This window comes from Branchiostoma floridae, chromosome 1 (assembly GCF_000003815.2).
Source record: "Branchiostoma floridae strain S238N-H82 chromosome 1, Bfl_VNyyK, whole genome shotgun sequence".
NCBI classification, from domain to species: domain Eukaryota; kingdom Metazoa; phylum Chordata; class Leptocardii; order Amphioxiformes; family Branchiostomatidae; genus Branchiostoma; species Branchiostoma floridae.
In genome coordinates, this window is record NC_049979.1 from 11,079,131 (window position 1) to 11,103,976 (window position 24,846).

Sequence of the window (24,846 nt, forward strand, 5' to 3'; positions counted from 1 at the left end):
ACATCTTCCATCATGTTTCAATTATGAAGTCAAGTGATTTTGATCACTGTATGGTCTCTCATTGATCGCCGCCTAGTGGAAAAGGGCCTTACAGCTATGTATTCGAATACCTGTGTATGTCTTGTCAAGAGACACTTGTATAATTTCTTTCATTCAAAAAGATAACATATGAAAAGGTACAAATTAACGTAAAGAGACGTAGTGGCGGTGACCTCAAGTTTTGGCAACTTATATTAACGCCACCACTTGTATAATGGAAAGTAGAATATTAAATAAACAAGATTGTAAATACATTTAGTAAATGAATAGATTAATGAATACGTTAAGTATCGGTGTGAGTTCAAACCCCTCCCGGCATAAAAGAAAGCCATAAAGGACATATGTAATAAGAAGCGCTTTGTTTCTATGATGTAATGTTGACTAGCTAACATAATTGTATAATGATTGTAAATCTGTATAATTTGTTGTGCAGTTGTAATTGTCGATCACAAAAATTGGTTGGAAATACTCGATAAAACTATCAAACAGTGGATGTCACAAACTGTCTAACATGAGGATCAGTTGGACTTCGTGAACAAATAGTAACATTGTACATAGTTGTGAGATATTCTATTTAACTGATGCGTTTAATATAGCTGTGTTGCATGTTTATGCAGATGTGTGCAAATTTTGCAATGTCGTCGTATCGTTCTCAGAAGAGTAAACTAAATGGACATTCTCTGATTTATCATATAATTAAAAAATACAAAACATTATCATAGGTTTTAAACGATTTTCCGTTCAAAATAGACCGATAACGTCACTGCGTTTGGAAATTCAAACAAAAAACAACCACTAAAATGAACCAGGCGTATTGTTGACATGAAACATCGCCGTACGTGTTTTGAACGCACACCGCACATGGCGTCATCTGTCCGAAGTTGGCGCCATGCCAACATTAGGTCACCTGCGTGTGTGATCAGGTATCATGTACAAAACAACACAACACAAGATTGTTTTTATCTGTGTCACTCGAATGAAAATGTAGATGTAAAACAATTGTAGAAATGCTGCACTGCATTTTGTATTTTCTTTACGACTATAGAACTCGAACCAAACACACGATTTCAGACATGTTTAGTGAAGATTGTTTATTTGGGTAAAAGCCAGCCTTGAAGAAATAATTTATCCTCTGTAATTGCTTGTCAGTGTGTTGACTAAGTACAGGCGGGTGCACCGCCAACAATGTATGCACTGCCTACCTCTTGTAAAGGGAGTGGTGACAAATTGTGGTCCTTGGAAGCAATGTTTGTTCACAGGTTAGAGACAGCCTGATTTTTCTGATTGTCGCTCGGCCTTGCTTGAACCTCCCCTGAGCACGTTGCATACGTGCGAGGCACCACGTTGTTTTGAGTTGTTTGATGTTATAATAAGAAGCTTGTACGTTGAGAGGGTTAGGGAGGCTTGATTGCTCTCGAAGTAACCAAAGTGTGCTACACAAATCTGTACATTGTAATCTATTTTGTTAGATCTTTCAAAAGCAGGATATCACATTGCTATAGGATTGATGTAATCATATTGTGGCAGATAGCAAATTCCTTCTGAATCACGCACTTTGTAAGAACTCTTCTGTTAGCTTGTATCTGCCATTGTTGCTGTTAGCACAATCATCGTGAATACTTCACGCTAAATGTTATCATATCATTGTATGTTTTAAGTTATACGTATGCAAAAGTGTGCCTTGTAATAAATGTATATACGTAACGTTACACAAAGCCTTGTCTGTCGCCAATTTCATTGTGAGTGGTTGCACAAATGTAGTTGTCAATGTAGGCATTGGCAAACACAACTTCGTGAGGAAATGATTATTGAAGAAGTGTTGTGACGGTTGGTGTGGATGAAATTATAAACAGGGCCACCCTTTAGTACAGCTATACACAAGGCTGTGTATGTTTGTTTTACTGGGTTCAGTGACCGCTTGAAGAGGGATGCCGTAATCGTGGCGACCAAGGACAGGGTCTGTACGGAATAGAGCCGCATCCTGAATCTTTGAACAGTTACTATGGTTAAACAAACCATTTTCAACAGTCAGGAGACTAAGCAATAACAACGTCACAAGGCTTTGGCACAAAGCCAGTAATCAAACCCCAACCATGCCAGATGCACAAGCAGTTCTCCAATGTCGTTTTATACAAATAGTAACCTAGTAGCCTAGCATAAGCTACTAAGCAGCAGAGGAATGGGTTGATGGCTACCGGCGCAAACAACCTCCTCTTATTAATTGATATCAAACAGCGATATAATAGATTCCGATGATGGTGTTGAGTGTTGAGGAGTAAGGGGTGCTTTCCCTAGTGCTCAAATGGCCTTTCAGTTGTTCATAGCTTTCCGTGAAAAATATATAACTGAGCGCTTGTTACTATATTGATGGTATTGGTGGTTATGGGTTAAATCAATTGCATTATTTCTTAGATTTTACGATACACACGTATGATGCTTCTTTACAATGGGGCTGTTACAGTCGTTAGCTTTGGCACAATATCTTGTAGTGAGAGTATTCAATGTTCTACTGTACTTTAGTGGAAACCAAGAGAATGTTGTTCGACTAGAAAACTAAATACAACAAGAGTTCGTAGACCTCAGATCTCCATGAAATAGTCCGATCATGCAAATTACTTCCACATTTACATAATCTATGCTTGGTTATGTATACCTTTAAATAACTTATGCCGGTCCAAATGTTGATTGTCCAATGATATACCATTGAGAAGAATTATAGCACTTTTATATCAATTATGCAAATTAGGTTTGAATTTGCATAATTGTTATCTGCTAATGTTCCACCAGCCACAAACTACATATATTACAGGTATTTGAGTCCTATAATGGAAACCACTACAAATATAGATTTCCCTCATTAATTATGCAAATTAAGTTTGCATAATTTGCACTTAAGGATGTAACATCTATGTTAAAACTACCTTTATACCAAATAGCATCTAAATGTGTCGTTCTCTTGTTCAGTTATCCTCCTAAGAAGATTTAAAAAAACGCCCTTGCAGTTCCAGAGCAACCTGCTAGAGGACCCAAACATACACCACCTATTCCTTACGTCATTAGCTATCTGCCACCAAAAAATCAAGACCCCAGCACATCCAGTTCAAAAGATACAAAAAAAACGAATTTTTGCTGCAGTACCAAGGTCACATACCAGGCGGCCCAAAATTGACCTTGACCTTTGTCTTCCTAACACCTACTTACATACCAAATATCATCGTAATCCATCTAGAGGTTCTTGAGTTATGCTGACCAAAAATATCCGGAAACACAAACACACACGGACACACAGTCAGACAGACACACGGACACACCTAAAACTATATCTCCATTTTTCATGGAGATAACACTACACATGTCAATGACACAGATGAGATACATTTGAGGTTCTCATTCCCAGTCATTGTGGATGCTACCTGAGCAATCTGATGCTTTAGAGAATTTATCCAATTGCTTGATTTATTTTGTATTACGCAATAATTTACCTGGATGATTATTGACACAGATATAAAGCAGTGTACAAAAGATAATGTTTCGAATGCGGTTGATGAAATATCTACAATGCCTCGACGCGTGAGTAAACGTCTGTCAGATGAAGATAAAGCCAAGGATACGAAATAGGGCCATGTTCTTACATCTTCTGTCCACGGAGGTATGGCGAGCAGTATTGGACACACAACTCGAAGTTCAGGTCCAGCGCGTTTGTATCTCAAACACATATGCAAACACAGCTGCGAGTCCGCGCCAGAACCCGACACCATCAGACGTACATGTACAGGCACACTCAAGGCGTGTGCCAAACGATGAGCGAGGAGTTTGTCAAGAATGGACAAGTTACCCTTTATAATAGAAGGCACTGCTAGCCGGGATTTTGGGGGCTTATGGCATGCCTTATTTATTTTATCTGATATTTTTATATCCTCTGCGGAAATCCCACAAGAAAACGAGTACAGTTCGGACTGATATGGCATCAGAAGAAGGCATATCATTTGCCCACCAAAAAGCCCAAATCAAATCCTGCTACGGAGGCTAAAACAAGCGCCGTTTGCACACGTTCGCACACTTACTGTAACCTACATCTGCTTAGTGCGACCTTCAAATAAAGAGATACTACTTGTGTAGCTACCACTCTTGTTTGGATCAAAAGAAAGCTGTTGCTTCAGTCGAACAGAGTAAATATAAGGATAATTGTTCCGATTTTTCATCACGGAGCTTGCTTCAACATGTCTGGGATCTCCAGCTATTTTAGAAACTGCTTAAAAGTAGTTGCATGCGTGCAGAGCTCCACGTTATTATGAGTTGTTTGATATGAAAGCTCTGTTTTGACTGAAAGACAGGATACATGTGCATGGAAGGATTGTATTCCAGGACTCGTGACGTCGATAAACACACGCACACGCAGACACACACACGCACACGCATGTACATGTATGCACAAATGGGCAGATACAATAAGTGTTGAGCACGCTTTGCTATCAGCCAGATAGTTACATTGGAGATAAGTTGTCTTCTGTATACATATGAACTGGTGTCAGAAAGAGAATCCGTCAATAGAACTAGGCCGGTCTGCCCCTTGCGGAATAACCTCTAACTGCACCAACTCAAGGTAGCTAGGTACGGTCACACTCGTTCGTCAGAACGTTACAATCAACTTTTGTCGAAAGATTTTCAGTAACGCTGCCATAGAACCGAATGCCCAGAATGATCTACGCCAATCTTTTTGTTACCCAAGCACTGGATCCGGAGCTTGTCCCGACAATGCCCTCAGTTTGCATAACTCACGTTCGTGAATATATTGTAAAATGGGGCTGATAGTCAACATATTCAGTCATACTTTGTTATAAGCCAGTTAGCAAGAAAATTCGAGGTCTTGTCCAATTAAGTTGGTGCATATGAATACGCATCAGAGGCTACATACGCACAGTTGGGTGTACGAAAAAAACACGGAAAGGCTGGGTCAAAGTCCAGTCTATATCAGTCTCGTCTCCGTCTACTAACCAGGCCACAGTTTATCCGGTCATGACTCATGTGATGCCGCCCAGTCATAGCAATATTCTACATCGGATCTGACCGCTGACTGTATTTTCAAGACAGAATATGCAAATCCGACTCAAGGTATGCTCTCACAGTGGTATCGCTGGACAAAGGTATTTTGTTTTGATCGTGCAATGTTGTTGATAACCGTATCATAGTTTGTTGTTTAGACCGCATGTCTTATAGCACAGGAAAATTCACTAAGAAGCATCGTTCTATGACAGAAGAAAACATACAACGACAACAGTACATGACAGTTATTTGAACTTTTCTAAACACACCTGGACACGACGATATCTGAACACTACGTTTGTGCTGAAAGACAGAAATCATCTCATACTAAGTTTTGGTGACAGGACAAAGTACAAAGTACAAACCACTTTATACACGAGGCATACCCAAATGGTCTATGAAACAATGCATTGCATACATACAAGCATTTTGTGTTTGTTATTTGAACACAGACAAGGTCGATTCGTCATAGACCCTTCTGCAGCCGACATGACATGCATGGATTCCGAAGAAAGTCCACACCGGCGCATTCCTATTCCAACATGTGAGGTGAACCGGGGGCTTCTACCTGTCAAAGGCTTCTACTTTTTCTTCCATTCAGGTACAGTATAGACGAATAACCACACGTCAAACTAAGTGTTCTGGCAGAGAAATGTATCTGTATTCTTCTTGGCAAGCGTAAAGCTGTGTACAGTTTTTGCACCCAGGTGTTTCTGAGCTTACCTATCGCTGGGTATCATTGCCTTACTGATATTGGTTGTGGCGTGTTGAAGTGGTCAATGACTATGTCATACAATGTCCGCTGCTCGTCGATGAGAATGGAATGAGTTCAACGTGAGCATAGAAGCTGGGGATAGGCGATGTGGTAACCTTAATGATTTCAGGGACTTGGACCGAACAGCCTGAGCTCATGGTAAATATACATCAACTACTCATATATTGGTTTCTATAGATCTACTGTAGACTAGGTCGGCGTTTCGTTGTATTTCTTATTTCATAACATTACGTACCAAGGAGTACGTCACATTTTCTACCCGGGGCCCGGTCGGACTGCTTGCGGAAACGAAAAAAATATTGCACAAGGCTGTTGAATTATTTTTGGTCAGTTTTGTGTTTTTGTTGTCTTTTATGTCGTACTTTTCGTTCCCCCAAACTGCCCGGCAGAGCCCCTTTGTGGAAATGTTACGTTAGCCATTTGTATTTTCGCTACGGTACTGTGTTCATCTCTTGTTATATGTATGGGTATGGTTGCAAGTCCTTTGTTTTCCGTTGCAGCCAGCTCGTGCCTGTGGCCGTACATCCCCGTGTACATCAGACATCTCGGCGTCCCTGCCTACCAGGCCGGCCTCATCAGCGGGGCGCAGCCGTTCGCGGGCTTCCTCTTCAAACCCGTCCTGGGGTTTGTAGCAGACAGGCTCGGCAAACACAAGGAAGTTCTGCTCGCGTCTATTTTCCTCTGCTTGACATTTCTTTTCTGCTCCTACTTTGTTCCCCCAGTGCAGACGTCAACTATACTACTGTCAAATGATGAGTACAACTGCACCCCTTACAGTATTGAAACTACAGGCTTGCTTTCGACACTCACTAATTCCTGTATATCAGGACAAAACATGTCAGGTACCTTCGATGTACCGTCATGCAATTCTAGTATAAACGGAGCAAATCATTTAACCGCAGATGAAGTCAAAGAACAGATTTCTTGTCTAAGTGTCGTAGAACTGCCCATAAATTTGACTAGTCTGTACATGTGTTGTCATGGAAACGAAACCGCTACAGACTGTCCTGTCTGTCAATGTACCGAGGAAACATGTGAAGGCGACAGTGAGATAGCCGTTGGAGGCTGGACTTTGACGTTCTGGTTTCTTTTCTTGCTGCTTGTTCCTGGTCTCTCTCTACACGCGTCAGTGCTAACCCAGTCTGATGCCTACACGATGCACTCGCTGGGTGAGGAGAAGACAGAAGGGTATGGGCGACAGCGACTATGGGGCTCCGTGGGCTGGGGGATATTTGCAACTGTTTCTGGTTTTTCTACTGACATTCTAGGAGACGAAAGCGGTCAGTCTAACTATGACTTCGCGTTCTACAGCTTTGCGGCGTTTGGCGCGGTGACCCTGTTGTTGGTCGGCTTCACCTTTAAAAGATGGGACCAATCCGAGCCAGAAAATATGGCACGTCACATAAGGAAACTGATCTGTAAAAATAATGTGATTGTCTTTTTATCGGTTTTGTTCGTTTTGGGGTCTTCGTTTGGCGTCTTGGAAACTTTCGCTTTCTGGTATCTAAAAGACCTCGGAGGAAGCCAACTTCTGTTAGGTCTATGTTTGACTGTTAATTGTATCGCAGAAGTGCCGTTTTTCTTCTTTTCGGGTAGACTTATTGAGAAGATCAGTCACAGAGGTGTTTTCTCAGTCTCTCTGTTCTGCTTTGCTCTGCGCTTCCTCTTCCTGTCGCTGCTGGTGAACCCGTGGTGGGCCATCCCGGTGGAGGTTCTGCACGGCACCACGTACGGCGCCATGTTTGCCGCCTCCACCACCTACGCCAGTCAGATCGCCCCGCCGGGAATGGAGGCCACGATGCAGGGGGTCATGGGGGCCGTCTTCATGGGTGTGGGTAGGTGTCTTCTTTTTCAAGATGTATTTATAGAAATTTAATAGTGTTAAGTGCAACTGCATTTGATTTACAAAAATAAAGAAGATTCAGAACGACATGCAATCTTGCCACAAGAAACTATCGCCCAGCCTACAAGCAAATACGACTAAATTGTTATGCGGTATTGCCCTTAGTATAGTATATATAGCATGACGCCAGCAATCAGTATGAACTGTCACATTCGTCGTCTTTCATCGTACGGTTTTTAAAGGATTTTCAAGTACGCTGATGCAGAACCAATCACCAAGGGTCGCGCATTTTCCGTAAAAATGAATTTTCTACGACATGTGCACGATTTATCTTCGATTATCTAATGTGACCTGCCCCTAAACTTACAATTTGACTTTGAGCTAGCTTTCAACTTTTTAGATCTAAACTAAGAGTTATCTCTGTAGGTCAATTGCAATGGAGATCCAATGTGACATTTTAGTTTGAAATCTGTTTTGCCTCTTCAAACTACTTTCTTTGCTGAAAAAAATAGTAATGCAAATCTGTAACTATATAGACTTGTAGCTCCTTAGAAAAATCAATCAATCAACCTTTAGGGCCAGCTTCTGCTACTTTTTCAGCAACCAAAAGAGTCTCGTGGGGACGATTTCATAGTACAAACTTTATTACGTAACGATTGTACAAGGTACATATATCTTCTACTACATAACAGAAACCATGTTAGGCGAGACCAATCGACCACGCAAAAGTCTAAAAGTTACTACTTCTACGAACAACCTAACGTATTAGTGACCATTTATTATAAAAAATGATGTTGGTCCTTCCCCAGGCTGGGCGTCTGGCTCTCTGATAGGGGGCGCTCTTTTCGAGCAGTACGGAGGAGTGGTGCTGTTCCGTGTCTACGCAGGCGTGTGTCTCTTCACCTGTGTGGTGTACACTGGGGTGTCAAGGTTCATTAAAGAAGACCATCCCACGGACGACAAAGAGCTGGTTGAAGGTGTGCGGATCCTCAGATTTCCTCAGAGTCCACTCCGAGATACCACGAGGGTTTTTAGACAATAACTGTAATAAGCCCCAACAGTCATAATTTTTTCCAAAATTTCCGAATTTTGAATCTATTTGAATTCCTTTGAATACTTTGGAAACATTTTGAAAGAGATCACACAAAAATCATATGCATGTAAAGCACACAATCGTGCAGGCATTACAGACGTGCAGACATTAAAAGTGCATGTCCATTGAGATAAACCGTTTGATCATTGTACTGATTTTATAGCATCTGTTTCATGTTTCCTACCAGATGCAGCACGTAATCGAGGAGTGGAGAACCCTGCAGTTGACGTCGATAGTACGCACGGAAGGTGTGACGTAGAGAGAGTGACGTCAGTGTAACGCGGATGACATCGTCACTGACATCATGTTCACATCAGTTTGCGTCATGCTACTTTATCAGAAGCAAAGCTGACACAAATCGCTTTGAAGCACAAACCCTCATGGCCGTTCCCTTTTTGACAAAGCCTGCCCCGACGACAAAAGCATTTAAAGATAGGATTCTGTAATAACATGCACGTGGATTGATAAGATAATGTGCACAAATATGGACGTAAGTTTCATTCTTAAAAAAAGGGTACACCTGATGAAACGTGTTCGCATCCCTTCTAACATCCAATGTGGCTTCCACACAAGCTGTGTGCTTTGTTCGTCTATGGCTATGGTTTAATCTATATGTTATGCGTATACACTAAATGGGGTTGTTAACTCATTGCGATGGATTTACATTACAAAAATCTATTACCTTCTATAAAACCAAAGACCAAACCTATGAAATACACGAATTGCTAGCATTGATTGTGATCTTATGATACAGAACAGAAATTAATAAATAAAACCAAAAAGGAAACACAGAGGGTGTTGCAGCCATACGAATTATTGTAATGAAAAGACAGTGTGGTCACGCTAGGAATTAACATCAACATCCTGTAAGTCCCTCCAACTTGTTACATACATGTACATGACGTTCAAAGATGATACTTGGTACAATTGCACATTTACATGCCTGCGATGCAGACTTATACAGATGTTTGTGTCAGATTAAAGCCTTTTAGACATGCTAGTAGCCGCTGACATCAAATCAATTAAATTCTTGGCAAAAAAACTTTCTTATCCAGGATGTATACTAAACGCGTGTTTCACAAACTACTAGTATACGTGCAAAAACATTTCAGCCCTAGGCCTACGTATACATTGGATAAGAGTAATGATTAGGATAAATGTGAAATAGCGTTAAAACACACGTGGAAATGTATAACTCTATATTACTAGTATTATGTTCATGATAAAAATGAATCAAATATTTTTTCCACGTATGACTAAAGATCAGTGTCCATGCTCCCCATTTTGTCGAAGTGTCTGGGAGTAGATTGCATACAAACGTTAACATGTCTATAAACATGTTTCATTTGATTAACAAATGAAAAGCACGCACCAGAAAATTACATTCTACATGACGTGAATGGTACCTTTCATTATGTTTGACATGAATGCTCTTTATGGTTCTCTATTATATTGTAGACTCTGTAGCTTCAGATCTGTTCGTCATGTATCATTGAAGAATCTCCGTGTTCTGATTTTGGTAAATTTGAAGAAAATTACTATGTACAAAGACGTTTTACCACGATAAACTGTAAAATTTCCAAAGACGTTTTACCACGATAAATCTTCATAACGTATTTTACTGTTCATAACGTATTTTAGATGGACTCTCCTGGGACAGGTATTAGATATCATTATTTTCATACACTAACTGAGGAGCATCGTCTGCTGCCTGCCCGTCGTCATTTCCATAGATGACATCTGAAGCAGCAGGTTTTGCCTGTTTGTCGTTATTCCTGTATATGGCTGATGAGGCTGCGGACACTGCTTCCTCCTTTTGATTCTCATATATAAACTGAGAAGAAGCATATGATACTGCCTCAGTCTCATTGCCAGACTTACGGTCCAACCGAGGAGGAGTAGATACTGCCATGTCACCATCATCGTTCCCATAGATGACACGACAAGCAACAGATTTTGCCTTTTTACGATTATTCTTGTAGATGGCTGTTGAGGCAGTGGACATTGCTCCACCATTGGCATTCCCATAGATAAACTGAGATGAAGCATCTAGTTCTGCCTCATCAGCCTCGTCGCCATCTTCAATGTTAAACTGAGAAGGAGTAGTTTCTGTCTCCTCACCTGCATACCTATTGATGGCCTGAGAGTTTTCAGTATTCTCATCCACGTGCTTGTCATCAAGGTGTGATGTCTCCTCGTCATTATTTTCACATGTAAATGGCCTATGGACTGTAACGTTAACTGCCTGAAGTGCCGATTCAGGTGGATGTTCTACCTTTGGACCTACAGTTCCTCGAGCGGGAGGACCTGCTAACTTATCATCCTCGTGTTTGTTAGCTTGTTTGGTTGCACTTGTTTCCAATACTTCGCCATTCTCGTATATGAGAGCCTGATCAGTTGTTCCTACTTCCTCGCTATTCTCATACATATTAGCTTGGTCACTTGTACTAGCGGGGTAGTGGGTGTTGCCAGGGGTTGGCAATCCACCCTCCTGCCCTTGTATATCTTTGCCATTTATCACAACTGTGTTCATATTGTTAGGAATAGAAGCAAGTGCACAGACCAAAGGAGGCTTTCTGGACCTACGGCGAAACAGGGCGAAAACAACGCCAAATATACTCAGCATTGCAGCAATGGCACCAAGACCAATCGACAGGGAAATCTCTACCGAGTCAGTACTGATTTCTGCCTGGTCAGTCGGAGAGGATGCAGACGAAGCAAACTGGGAGAAAACTGAAGATGGGCCTTTGATGTCAACAGTTAGTGTGGCAGATGTGGATCCAGCAGGACTCATTGCAATGTAGCTGTACAGATCGGCATTTGCCGCAGTAACATTTGTTATTGTAATAGTAATTGTACCATTCACCTCTACAGTTACTCTCCCACTTGACTCATCAACGCCTGTGTCGAGTCCAGATGGGAGAATGACCGTAATGTTTGATGAGGGTATTCCTTTATACACTAAACGGAGAGTGACACACCAAAACAATGTGTTATTCTTGATCCTCTCAAACCTCAAAGTGATTGGGTGTTCAGACAGTGTCGCAAATATTGCCGGGCTAATGGCAGCAGAAGTGTTTCTATCACCATATTGTGAAGTTGTTGATATGGCTGATGACATGTTACCATCAGCAGGCAGGGTGCCAAGTGTTGAAGTTGTTGATATTGCAAATGTTGGAATTATAATATCAACAGACAGTGTAGCAAATGTAGAGCCGACATGATTTGCTGCAATGCAGACGTATAAACCAGAATCTGCTTTAGTAAGATCCCTTACAATGATGGTACCGTTCTCATTCACGATAACTCTCTTATCTGACTCAACTGTTGCGTTTCGTCCGGATGGAATAATGACCGTTATGTCTGGTTTAGGAATTCCCGACGCTTTGCAGTCCAAGTTCAATGCTTTCCCACGAATCAGCGTGATATCTTTTCTTCTTTGAAAACTAATGACTGTCGGTTTTTCACAGGTCAAATTTTCGGGCTCTAAATCTTGAAGCTTTAGCCCACGGAAGTTACTGGGTTCTTCACAAATGATTTCGTTTTCAAACAACTGAGACCCGGCCATCCATGACCTGAAGGCAGCCATCCTACAATCACACTGCCAGGGGTTGTTGTGCCAGATCAAAATAGTATCCTTGGGTAGGTTTGAAAATGTGTCAGGCTGAATGATAGTGATTTGGTTATATTCTAGGCATAGCTCTTGTAGGCTTGGGAGATTTGAAAGTGTACCGGGTTTAATCTTATGTATATGGTTATATGGTAGTTCTAAATGTTCGAGCTTAAGAAGGTTTGAGAATGCACCAGGCATAATGTTAGTTATCTGGTTTGAGGCCATCTCCAATTCTTCGAGCTGGCGTAGGTGTGAAAATGTACCCGGTTGAATGACAGATATCTGGTTGGACTCAAGGTCCAACTCTCGCAGCGTCGGTATCTTTGAGAATGTATCAGACTCAATGTTAGCTATCCGATTTTTGCTCAGGTCCAGCGTTCGGATCCTTGGTAGATTTGCGAATGACTCAGGATGAATGTTAGTTAGATGATTCCGACTCAAGTACAATCGTTCAAGCTTGGGTACATTTGTGAATGCGCCAGGCTGAATGTAGGACACGCTGTTGCCTAACAGAGTCAACATTTCAAGACTGGGTAGATTTGAGATTGCACTAGACGGAATGCTGGATATATTGTTGTGGCGTAGGAACAGTTCTGTCAGCTTGGGTATATTTGTGAATACACCAGCCTGAATACTCGATAGTTTATTATGAGTAAGGTACAAACGTTCAAGATGAATAAGATTTGAAAATGCCCCAGGCTGTACAATAGCTATCTGGTTACCGTCGGCCAAGAGTGTTGTCAAACTGCTGTACCTTGAGAGATCAGGCGAAGATAGGCTTGTGATGGCATTGCGCCCTAATTGAAGGGTTTTGATACTTGTAGGTAGATTTTGAGGAACACTACTAAGGCCTCTGTTGGTGCAGACACAGTATGATGGACAGCTGCTGCTACATGGTGTGGTTGGTCCAGATTTTAGGATGATCAGTAGAAGAACCAGCCTTATCTTTAGCTTGCTGGACATTCTCCCTGTTAAGAAAGAGAGACATCAGACTGAGGTATCAGAAAGACTGAGTCCGATTCCCCGCCAACATAGATCATTTCCTCGATTCCTTTGTATCCAGGGACAAATAGAGACTAACATAGTCCTTTAATTTGGAAAATTATAATCTTTTCACTTGGAGAATTTTGTCAAGAACCGTGGATATTTAGCAGTGGAAGAAGAGGCAATAGATCAGTTTTGTTTGCAAAAGAAAAACCTCGATTTTGTGTGTAATATCCTATATTGGAAGGGGACATCTGAATGATATGGTGCATGCCAGTATCAGTGGACGGAAGGATATTTTTTTCAGAAAAGACCTAGAATGTGTTTTTATATCATGTTGGGACATTCTTATACCAGGTATAAAAGGTGCGGTGCTTAAAAGTTTGTTTGCAATTCAAATGTAAGTGTTCGTGTCCCTCCATAGTAAAATACAGGAAAAGTCCCATTATGGGCTTAGCGACTTTCTGTGTTCTGGACAGGCTATGGTAACGTTACTAGACTCTTAATGGCAGATTTGTGAAGAAGTGACATATAGGTTTGGCAAGCAGCTTTTTTTAATTGCAGGGTTCGATATCCGAAAGATTGTTTCGAGAGACTTTGAACAACTCAAGAGGGGTTGATGAATCGTCAGATTGTCATGATGTTAACGTTACATAGATTGATGAATTCGAAGCTTTTCAAAACCTCTTTAACGTTAGAAAGGACCTCCATTTTGGTAATGTACATTACAAAATCACAAAAGAATCACAAAACGCTTCGCTCTTTCATCAAATCTGCAAAACTTTAAGTGCCAAAGACAAAGTACCAAAACAAAGTCGAACCTTACGCTTGCACAAGAATGCAATTACTGCCTAACGTTACATACAATGTTGTGGTCTTTTCGTTTCAAGGACAGCAAAGTGAGGAGGGGGAATTTTCCACGCTGATGTTTCACGCAAAAATAGCTCCTCGAGGATGTGTAACTCTTTCAGGGTATATTTTACAGTTTGACTTAATATATACATTCTCTTACCATAGGGAATTATGCAAAAATGATAATAATTTACATTTGAGTGACATTTGCATACGATACTAGGAGTTAACGTTAGTGAATTGATATGTTTAACCAGTTTTTGTAGTTAGCCATGTTAGATGTACTTGTAAATCTCCGGGTTTTTTTTCAGTTTCCCCCACTCTTCTAAAATAGCCCAAAGCTATTCTACTCCTAGCCCGGCTACACTCCTTTGCCAGCTTTTGATACTATCTTTGATATGCTACCGTAGGATCTGCTTGGAGAGTAGACCAACCCTCCCCCGTCAGCTGTAGTGGACTGTGCCAAATACCCCATCATGCAGTTCGCACCGGTCCTGTGAGACCTGAGTGAGAGGCCGTGGAAGACAAGAAGGAACGCGCTGTTTGAACACGGATTTTAACTTAAAAGAAGCTTGTGACTGTCAGAAAACGATGGAGATCGCGAAAGGAGGACAAAGTTACCTCATACTGTTGGTTTTAATGAACCTAGCTGCTGTTGGACGTGTTTTATCGCAAGAAGACGTGTCAGTAGGGGGAGGGGCGGTGTCGTCATCAGCGGGTTGGGAGGAGGAAAATGGAACCGGCGCAGCGCCGACAACTTTTAAAGTCGAGGGGAAGGCGATGGTACCCGGGCTCAAGACACTGGAGTGGATAGGAGACGCCAAGATCATCGTAGACCACGGGGCATATCTTGGGTTCTTCAGGTAAGGACCCTGATTACACGATTATTAGGTTTACCTATGGGAAAGGCAGAGCTGCAGAATGGTCCAGAATAATAATGACATGATACTAATTTTATCTTGTGCTTTCTGATATTCAGAACAAAAATGCTTATATCAGGCTACAAGGGGAAAAAAACAACAACATTGGAACCTGTTACCAAATGTATATTGTAGTGAACATCATCAGCTGTGAAAACTTCCCGGTATGTGCTATAAATTCATACAGTAGGAGGGCAAGCAAGTTTTCATAGTGTTTCATGTTAAAACAATTCTGTAGTTCAATAACAATACAACGAGATGCATATTTGTGTTGTGATGAATCCACGACAGAGAGGTCAATATGAAAACTGCAAAAACTAAAAGATTTTACCAAACTCCTTGATTTTACAGTGAACATTTCAATATTTGCAATATACGTGATGTACTTAATTCATCATGATGGTATTTCATTCCGTGTTTGACTTTACTCCTTTATTGTTCCTGACAGGATGGACGGTAGTTTTTCCCTGTACGTGCCATCAGGGTCCTTTGTGGTGGAGGTGGTCAGCCCAACCTGGGCTTTTGAACCGGCAAGAGTGGACGTCACTGCCAAGGGCAAGATCAGGGCCAGGAAGGTCAACCTGCTCCAGATCCAGAAGAACGACCCCCTGCCGTACCCCCTGCGCTTCAAGTCCAAGGGCAGAATCAACTACTTTGAGAGAAGAGAACAGTGGAGGATAACAGACTTTCTCTTCAACCATATGGTGGGTATACAGGGGTGCAGGGAGTATAAATTATAATGTTGCGGGGGTAGTCAGTCGAAAAGCAGTGTGACAGTGTTGGGGAAGAATGATGACCTTGGAGATATATGAGATGTAATGCAGTCTACTTTGACATTTTGAAAATAGCAAAAATCACATCACTTGGCTCTGTATCTCTGATTTCAGGATTATTCTTGATTAATGTTGTAAACAGTCAAATGAGACCTGTTTTTACTGCTTGTTGAATGTTTTAAATATAATAGATGATTTCTAGTATGATATACAAACTTAATGGAGAGTCACTGCTGCCAAATGAACAATCCTTTGCTCCAGGTTTTTGAGAGATTGTATCTTGATGATTGATGAAACTGTGATGTTTCTGTACTACAGGTGATCATGATGGTCCTCCCACTGGTTCTCCTCCTCATCCTGCCTAAGATGATTAACACCAATGACCCGGAGATGCAGAGGGTGAGTACTCAATGATAGTTAAAGTCCTTCCTGTACAAAATGGTGCATTTGGCAGAGCCCATCTCCATTTCTAGTCCTGGGCCACACAAGTTTGTGCAGTCACTACAGCAGGGGGCTAGTCCACTGGTAGTGGTGGAGTTAAATATTCAATTACAGTACCATACCCTATCACTAATGCTGAGTGCTAAGCAGAGTAAGCAGCATGTACCATTTTAAAGTCTTTGGTATGACTACGCTGGGGATCAAACTCACAGCCTACAGACTGCAAGGCATTACACTCTACCCACTTGGCCCTTGCAGCACCAATGTCCAATGGCCATTGATAGGTCATCTGAACAAATTGCACATTGAACTTAAACTCTGTTGATTTACATGGTGCCAGAACATATCATGAATACTGTAGATTAAAACATTGGTTTTATCATATTGCAGACTTTTTATTTGTGGGTCAATTATTTCAGTGAAGAAGCTATTATGTTTTCACTGTTTTCCATGTAATTGCAAGGATATCAAAGTTCTGTATTCTTTGTACTTGTACATGTATATTAAGAATCATGATCACAGAGGCACACACATGGCCAGTCAAAATAATACATCACCCAGATGAGGTGGAGTAACAATGTTATAGGGTCACGGAAAAATAAGTATAGTATACATTTGATTATCACATGTACTTTTACGTATAGTTGTATCCTGAAAATGTGCTTACTGTATATCATCCTCCAATACCTTTCAGGAGATGCAGCAGTCAATGAACATGCTGTCCCCCAACAAGGATCTACCAGACATGTCAGAGTTCTTCACTAAGATGTTTGGTGGTGGTGAAACCAAGAAAACAACAACAAGTAGAAAAGTAAAAAGAAGACAATGAGAAAGCCCGAGTTAACCTGTAGTATTCTAAGGGTATCAAACAACATCAAAGTAGGAGTACTGAGGGGTTAATGACTGCTAGTGAAGTTGCATGGGTTTAGAGGACAGGTTATTTCAGGATCAGAATTTTACCTTATTGCTAGCGAGTAAATCTGTCATGGGGTAAAATTGACTTGGCCCTTTCCAACCTTTAGCGCCATGTGAAATCTGTTATCAGGAACACCAGTTTTGGGTAAAACTAGGGTCAGGTTTAACATTTCTTATGTAATAACGTTTTACTTATTACCATTTCTTATGTTTTACCACCTGACTCCCTTTACCCAGTTCACACACGTTCCTGCCAGATTGTGCTCTCACTAGGGCAGTTTTGGCATTGGCACTGGGGTTTGGAAAGGGGTCTAAATTTTAAAGTCAGCTCATGATCCCATGCTGCTATATCTTCAAGTGTAGACTTCTGGTGTTATGTAAAAAATGTGAAAGGTCAATGATAATTTGTACAAGCTTGCATTCACTTTGCTGTAAACACTTTTTGGATTGAAATTTAAAAAAAAAGGTGTTTTGAAATGTGACAAATACACAGGATGTCTCTCCTGTAACAGGATTCTGATTCATATGTGAAGAATTACTACTCAGATTTAGCATACTGTAAAATGATTCTGAATAGGTCTGGGACAAAATCTCAATCACATAGAGTTGAGAATTCCATTCTGTATCTGCATGTGATACAGACATAGAACAAATGTAACATTGTGTAAGAGGTAATGTTATTTATTCAGCATGTTTACCTTCATTGCTGTGGTGTTTCAAATAAAAGCTTGTGTTGATTTCTGAACAAGGAAACCTGTTTATGGATGTTTCCTGGATTTCAGAATTTCCAGGAAACTTTGTTTACACACATTACATTTATTAAATTTCTTTGTGTGCTGGAAGTTTTAGAAGAAATGCTACACCACTTTCTCGAAGAAATGCTACACCAGTTTCTCGAAGAAATCCTACTGCAAAATTAATTCCCCGCATACCTTAATGAATTTACAGAACTCAAAGGTCAGTTAGGTAACACATGCCATGTGTTAGCACCCAGTTCAATTCCTACTCAACAACTGTGTATATTGAACCAGTTTATTGAACAATGCAAAAATTGTCCTAAATACATGTACCACATGTCCACGAAAACCTCAGATTTAGTCAAAAAGTTGTGAATGGATAAAAGCTTCATATAGCTTTTTAAGTTAAGTCCTGTAATAATGTACTATGGATGTACTAGAAATTAATTCTGTAAAGAATTCAAAGAACATAAGCACTCTTTTATTCTGTTTGTATGTAAAACACAACTGTAGTACTAAGTACATACGACCTGACAGAAAACTAGACCCTACACTACAGGTATGTACACTTAATTCCTGAACAACAGTTTCTTAACAGTCAAAAACATTTGTCCAGTATAGCTACAACACTCGTTCTTTGACTGTGCCTACATTATAATATCCCAATTCCTGAACTGGATCATAAATGTCATAAACTTCTGTCCATCCAGCTTTGTCGATGTACTTGTACCTTGGAATTACCTCATTTAGGGAACTTGCCAGATGCACAAACACTTTGATGATGGAATGAAAGGTACTTGTATAATCAGTCAGAATACAGAATGCAGTGCTGGCCAAAATAATTTTGCCATAGTTTAAAGTTGTACATGTATTTCAATGTCTGCTATCCAAAGATGTTTCAAATGAAAACAAGAACCTGTTTGTCTGACCTGTCATTTACTCTTTTGCCAACAATGTAATTGCTATGAAATAAGAGCAGAAATACAAAGAATTCACCTGGAAAAAATGTGGTACCCAAAGCTGAAGATAGTTCACCTGACATAACTTGGATACTCCTCTAGACATGAATGTAAATCCAACACACAGTTCAAGTTAACCATATGGTTTGAACCTTGTAAAATTGATGTCAGCACATGTGTGCTGTAAGCTGCCTCTTGTATGTTGCCACCGGACTGAACAAATCTCATTGTTATCAAAACATACTTATGACAGGTACGTCGGACAAGGACTGTGTGTGCCCTTTACAATCTATAAAACAGAAAAATAAAAATTGCCAATTACATAGTACTTAACTTCATACTCTATTAGACTCAAACTACCTTGGTAAATTTAAAGTTACCTCAGGTAGTGTATCAAAGGTGTAGTATACTTGAAGGGTTGAAGTTGATAAGTAGTAAGAAAAAAATCTAACTGTGAAGAGTATTCAACACATACTTCAAATATCAACAAGATCACTTGGATTTTGTTCATAATGTACAAAAAAAATATCTGGTTAGGATATAGTATGTGGAGAGTTAACTTTGCCACACAACAAACTACAATACATGTCTTGGAAGTCTTGGAACTAGATTTGAAATATGTAAGAGCTATTTATATCTACAGGCACAAGTAACATCACTAGAATTACTCATAGAAACATAATTCGGCTCTAAAATTTACTCTAGTTCATCATCCATGGTTGTTGTTGCCATTGCCGATGCAAATTTCTGTAAAACACAAAAAAAGAATGACATGTCATTGCTGAATAACAAACATAAAACAGGATGAACAGATCAAATGGCTGATGCTAAGTAGCCAAACTGTATTGGTTTCCTATCTTGTGACTGAAATGGTGCTTTTAGTCTTACCTGGAGTTCCCAGCACATAGAATCTCCAATTGTTACTTACTTCATGCTGATTTTGCAGAGAACTACCAGTTTTTCTATAGCTATGAAGAAGGCAATTGCCGATGAACCAAAATTGGATTTGTGTGACCCTAGATTTTAGACTTGGAATATCATGCACAATGTAAAAGTATGACGTGAAAGACGGAAAAGCACACAGAACTAAGTTTTGTGTTTCATCTATGAAATTCCTTATGCAATCTGTCATATTTGTCAATTTTGCTCAGTGGGCACTCTGGTGGAAACATTTTTTTCATCACATGAAGTGCACAAACAGATTATAATCTATGAAATCCATGATCAATAAACATTGGAAATTGCTATTTGGCGCAGCTAGCATTCTATCTTACCTGACTGACACTTGGTAGCTTGGCGATGAGCATCTGGAACACCTGCGGAGGCAGTGTCTGCTGTAGCACCTGCAGCAGCTGCTGCGGCTGCCCACATACAGCCACGGCATTAGTCAGGTGCTCCACACCATTCTCAAAGTCACCTGTGTCAAAATGTGGGAAAAACATGTTTTCACATTATGTAAACTCAAGTAAGTTGCTGCCTATAATTTTAGTAGCTCAAAATTAAATGACCTTTTCTCTATGTGCTTTTATTATCAACAATTGATTGATTTTACTTTTGGCAAATCTGACATTTGTCACTGGAATAAAGGTTGTTTACAAACATAATTACAGAAGGCTTGATAACTATAGAAATATTTCAAACTTTGACATTTCATGGTCTTTTTCCTCTTTGGTGGTAATGTTTGGTGGTGAACCAGGGTAAAAACAGCAACCAAAACTTTGGCGAATACTGCAGTGGGAAGGGGGTTGCACTCATGGAAAAATCTTACTTGCCCAATCGGGCAAGTGGGGTATGACATCCACTTGTCTGATTGGCACTTTCACTTGCCCTGGACAATCGGACTAGTGGACTTGTCCAACCCAGCCTTAGGGAAGTAATGGAGCCCTGGTAAGGATGACATACAGGCTATGGATGCCCCTACTGTTCTTGGTTACTGTGAGTTCCACTACAGGATGTAGAACTGACCCTGAGCCAACAGCTCCTCTCCCAGCTGGACCTCCTCCAGGAAGAACTTCTGCACGGCCTCCGTGTCCTTCAGGTCAGGAATCTGAAACACCAGGTGGTGCACAGTCAGGTCACATCTAACACTTCATCATTCTCACATAAGTGCAGACTAGGGCATCTCCAGCTTCAGATTTTTTTGCCTTTCCCTTTCATTGTTTGGGAGCCAATATGTTGTTGATTTTCCTTGCAAAATCTGTCATTTCCAGCTGACAAAAACACATTTTCATCACTTTTTATGTAGTGAAGTTCAGCTTTTGGGAATGGAACATTTGTCCGTCCAAACAAGCAAATTTGAGGGACGGGTCCTAGCCTGGCAGCCCTGCTGCAAACCCAACCAACTTCCAGGACACAGTCCACCTGCACCTGATATAACAACAACATTACATTTACAACACAGCACACTTCCAAGGTACTTGACCCCCACTGTGGGGTGTTACCTGGTATCTAAACAAGACAAAATCATCTGTCATACTCTTACTCTTATATTACTGAAGCAACTACAATCATTGGTGATTAACAAGCCAAATACAAATTACAGTAAGGAGGAAATGTTCACTTGGATTTTGTGGTTGAATCAGTATCATTGAAACAAGTGAGTAGGCAGTAGTTATATGTTTACAGTGAATAGGTAACTAGTAAAGTTGCAAACATACGATTAAGACCACTGGGAACATTTGTCCTTTTCGTTTTACAGTAGATCTAAACTAAAAAGATCGCATAAAGGTTAAGCTGCATGCTGCACCTGTCATGTCACTTCAATTATTCACAAACAAAATCAAATGACAGTCTACAAAGCTGAAAGATCTGTCGCATGAGTTAACAGGGCTTACCTTTGTCGTTGTCTGTGTTTTCTTGGTCTCTTTTTGCCTTTTTCTCCCTGCATAGCATGCAAAAGAAGAAAATATCAACGTGAATGTTGATATAAAGTATTCTCATCTTATCAGTCTAGCACTATATTAGTCTATAAGGTACCACGGAAAGAAGTAAAGCGGTGAGTATGTTGAGAGATCACGTGTGGGAAGAGTGGGGGAGGGGGGCGAGAATGCACGTTTTTTCATGACCCTTGGTGACATGTCATGACAGCACAGAAAGAACGTAGCACACGCTCCTGCGTATTTCGTGGGGAGGGGGAACACATATCACTAAATCAAATCTGCATAACCTTAGTCACTTCGCAAAGCCATAATTTACAGCACAAATATAATTTGATTACAACCGTGAAAATACTAAATTTCACCCGGTGCCCCCCTCCCACCCGGCGACATGAGGAGAGAAACACTTACTTTCTCGCAACTTCTGTTTGAAGCCGGGGTCGTTTCGTCTCTTGTGGTCAAAGTAGATGCAGTACCCTAGAAATAAGGTACCACAGACGCCAGCCGCGAGGCTGAGGGCTGTCTTTGTGGTGATCATGACTTGTCCTAGTCCGCCCTGCATGTGCACGACAAGATGGCAACCCCGGCCCGACCGTTCGTGACGCAAGGTGGGGGCCTCGCGGTCTCACGCTCTGTCTTCCGTATCCTCATTACTGTGCCTGCAAAATGGTAGAGACAGTGGTGCCCCCGAAGTGCCCGTTTCCGTGCCTTAATCAACACTTACATGACTATGAAATATTTCCTGTCAGCAGAAGTGTAAAGAAACCTGTATGTGTAACATTTACAAAGAACAACGACATGGTGCCGTAATTGCATGATTGACCAGCAGAGACATCTAGCAGTTAATCCACCTACTGCATATCTCAGTGGGAAGGAAACTGTGATGTTTAAACGTTAACGTTAACGTATTACAGTGAAAGGTTGTTCTTTTCAGTTAAAATTTTCCCCGAAGTTACACCTCAAGATTCACACAGGGGCCATAAAGAGGTTTCATATCGCAGCCTGCAGACAGCAGAGTTAGAGAACAGTTGTGATAAACAGTTAACGTTAGAAGTCCGTCATTACCTGCATGTATGCAGGTATGGTTTTGATGCTGGTGGAAACTTTTCGGTAGCCGGGGATGTAGTAGCCTGGGTACCATCCTATTTCTACCGGGGTTCCCTACACTCACTTTTTTAGGGGTAGCGAGTGTAAGGAGCCCCGGTAGAATACGGATGATACTCAGGCTAGGGATGTAGGGCGCTGTATCTCGTGAACGCATGGTGCGAGCACGACGATTTTTGGTACGTGGGTTGGGGGTGGTAGCCTGACACTCAGGTGTGATTTTGGGCCTCCTGGCGCTTGACCTTGACATTGAAGGTGGCATTTTTGGTGTTTTTGGGGCACTTTTGGCGCTGTGTGTCCGGAACGATACGCGCGATTGCGACGATTTTTGGTGCATGGGTGGGGGGTTGTTGCCTGTTGCCTAGGATTGACTTTGGGCCTTGTCGCGTTTGAACTTGACCCGGCAGGTCGAATTTTGTGTCCGGGAGGGGTGTTTCCGGAGTTATATCTTCTGAACGGCTGGTGCTGGCGCGATGATATTTGGCACATGTGTCGGCGGTGGCTGAATAATGCTCAATTTTGATTTTGGCGCCCTTGGTGCTTGAACTTGACATTTTAGGTTACCTTTTGTGCGGGCACGGGGCGTGCGCTGTATCTCCGGAACGCAAGGTGCCATTGTGTTGCCATTTGGTACGTGAGTTGTTTGTGGTGTCCTGGTGGTCAGGTTTGATTTTGGGCCTCCTAGTGCTTGAACTTGATACTGTATAGGTTGACCCTGTTTTAGTGTGGTTGGGGCATCCTCCCAATATCTGCTTGGTTTTAAAAACAGATGATGGTTGGGTGTAGAACCATCATCTGGCCTGGGCCACCTTCAATGTATCAGGTTACTTAGTGGCACTGACAGTTTGCCAGATGACGGGAGTGTGCCAGATTATATATCTGTTGGTCAGGTATAATTGGAGTTTGCTTATTACTCTTTGTGGTGTTTCTAGAGCTGTATAGTACTGAGTTTTAAGTTCCGGTACAAGTTCCTTTACCCTGTTGGCAATCATGGTTGAACTTGAACTTAAACAGAAGAAGATGCAATTTTCTAATGTGGAGGAGAACTGTATAGAGTGTGGGCATAAGAGAAAGGTATGTGTATGATTTGTCCTGTGTTTCTTTTTGTTTCTTTGGTAATGCCATTTCCATACTGTATACAGGTAATTTGTTGTTTTGGGCTAGTCATATTCGCTTGGTTTTTGGGCTTGCTTAATCTATGGTACAGGCAGGGTTAAGTGGTGGAGGCTTAGCTTTGTTCTGTTTTAAATTCAGTATCGTTTGTTGCATTTTGTCGCGGCAAATATATGATGAAATTCCCCTTCTAAGCAACTGCTCATTGGTTTGTGGGGATGTTTGCTGGGTGTTTGCTTTGACTACAACAGCTTCTGAACTTTTCAAAGCTTCCATTGCCAGCAGCTTGCCATCTATAAATGGGATTGACAAGGACATTTTTCATAGTAAATTATGCTGTTAAATTTGGCTTAGATACTACAGGAGATTTAGGTTTGGGTTGGATGGATTGAATGAAAATATCATACCACCCTGGGGACTAACTGTTGCTGCTGCATGGGGGCTACCACTATTCATGTTGTCTAATGTCTATGGAACTACAGATAAAAGTATCATTGGTCAAATTATGCGAGTAACATTCCGATGTCAAGTGAATAACACCCCAGAAATAAATCTTTAATGAATATCATTGGAAGAACACAAACCAAGGAGACTTAGCAGCTGCATTAGGTCAGTACATTGAAATAGGAAGATATTAGTATATCATGTGACAGAGTAACTACATGTGCATGGGCCATCTGAGACAAAAAAAGGTAGCGTCTCAACAACTTCAAAGTACTGTGGTTGGTTACATACTTAAGAAATCCAAAATAAGTAATGTTCATCC

The 24,846-nt window shown here is 41.1% G+C and overlaps 3 protein-coding genes across 3 annotated transcripts; 2 read left to right on the forward strand and 1 right to left on the reverse strand.

Annotated features, from left to right (window-relative positions):
- The first annotated feature begins 5,562 nt into the window (after positions 1-5,562).
- LOC118430462 (major facilitator superfamily domain-containing protein 6-like) lies at positions 5,563-10,347 on the forward strand. The gene is made up of 4 exons (XM_035841340.1): positions 5,563-5,683; positions 6,358-7,692; positions 8,510-8,677; positions 8,981-10,347. The coding sequence occupies exons 1-4, from the start codon at positions 5,572-5,574 to the stop codon at positions 9,070-9,072; spliced, it is 1,707 nt and encodes a 568-aa protein (XP_035697233.1). The 5' UTR covers positions 5,563-5,571; the 3' UTR covers positions 9,073-10,347.
- Positions 10,348-14,797: 4,450 nt separating this feature from the next.
- Positions 14,798-18,044, forward strand: LOC118414278 (ER membrane protein complex subunit 7-like). The gene is made up of 4 exons (XM_035818210.1): positions 14,798-15,105; positions 15,611-15,866; positions 16,254-16,334; positions 17,071-18,044. Exons 1-4 carry the CDS (start codon positions 14,834-14,836, stop codon positions 17,203-17,205), a joined length of 744 nt encoding a protein of 247 aa, XP_035674103.1. The 5' UTR covers positions 14,798-14,833; the 3' UTR covers positions 17,206-18,044.
- Positions 18,045-18,487: 443 nt separating this feature from the next.
- On the reverse strand, positions 18,488-22,494 carry LOC118414284 (mitochondrial import receptor subunit TOM20 homolog). Its single transcript, XM_035818224.1, has 5 exons — positions 22,275-22,494; positions 21,822-21,868; positions 20,953-21,034; positions 20,262-20,404; positions 18,488-19,734 (listed from the first exon to the last, which is right to left on the reverse strand). Exons 1-5 carry the CDS (start codon positions 22,423-22,425, stop codon positions 19,684-19,686), a joined length of 474 nt encoding a protein of 157 aa, XP_035674117.1. The 5' UTR covers positions 22,426-22,494; the 3' UTR covers positions 18,488-19,683.
- Between the last annotated feature and the right edge of the window lie 2,352 nt (positions 22,495-24,846).

What these genes read in the sequence shown, in the direction of transcription:
- LOC118430462 (XM_035841340.1), top strand. Translation starts at nt 5,572, where the DNA reads ATGACATGCATGGATTCCGAAGAAAGTCCACACCGGCGCATTCCTATT. An exon ending in CTACTTTTTCTTCCATTCAG is followed by an intron (nt 5,684 to 6,357) that starts GTACAGTATAGA and finishes TTTCCGTTGCAG; the next exon opens with CCAGCTCGTGCCTGTGGCCG. An exon ending in CGACAAAGAGCTGGTTGAAG is followed by an intron (nt 8,678 to 8,980) that starts GTGTGCGGATCC and finishes GTTTCCTACCAG; the next exon opens with ATGCAGCACGTAATCGAGGA.
- LOC118414284 (XM_035818224.1), bottom strand. Translation starts at nt 22,425, where the DNA reads ATGCAGGGCGGACTAGGACAAGTCATGATCACCACAAAGACAGCCCTC. An exon ending in AGAGGAGCTGTTGGCTCAGG is followed by an intron (nt 20,405 to 20,952) that starts GTCAGTTCTACA and finishes ATTTTGACACAG; the next exon opens with GTGACTTTGAGAATGGTGTG. An exon ending in AGCTACCAAGTGTCAGTCAG is followed by an intron (nt 19,735 to 20,261) that starts GTAAGATAGAAT and finishes TGTGTTTTACAG; the next exon opens with AAATTTGCATCGGCAATGGC.
- LOC118414278 (XM_035818210.1), top strand. Translation starts at nt 14,834, where the DNA reads ATGGAGATCGCGAAAGGAGGACAAAGTTACCTCATACTGTTGGTTTTA. An exon ending in ACTTTCTCTTCAACCATATG is followed by an intron (nt 15,867 to 16,253) that starts GTGGGTATACAG and finishes TCTGTACTACAG; the next exon opens with GTGATCATGATGGTCCTCCC. An exon ending in ATGACCCGGAGATGCAGAGG is followed by an intron (nt 16,335 to 17,070) that starts GTGAGTACTCAA and finishes AATACCTTTCAG; the next exon opens with GAGATGCAGCAGTCAATGAA.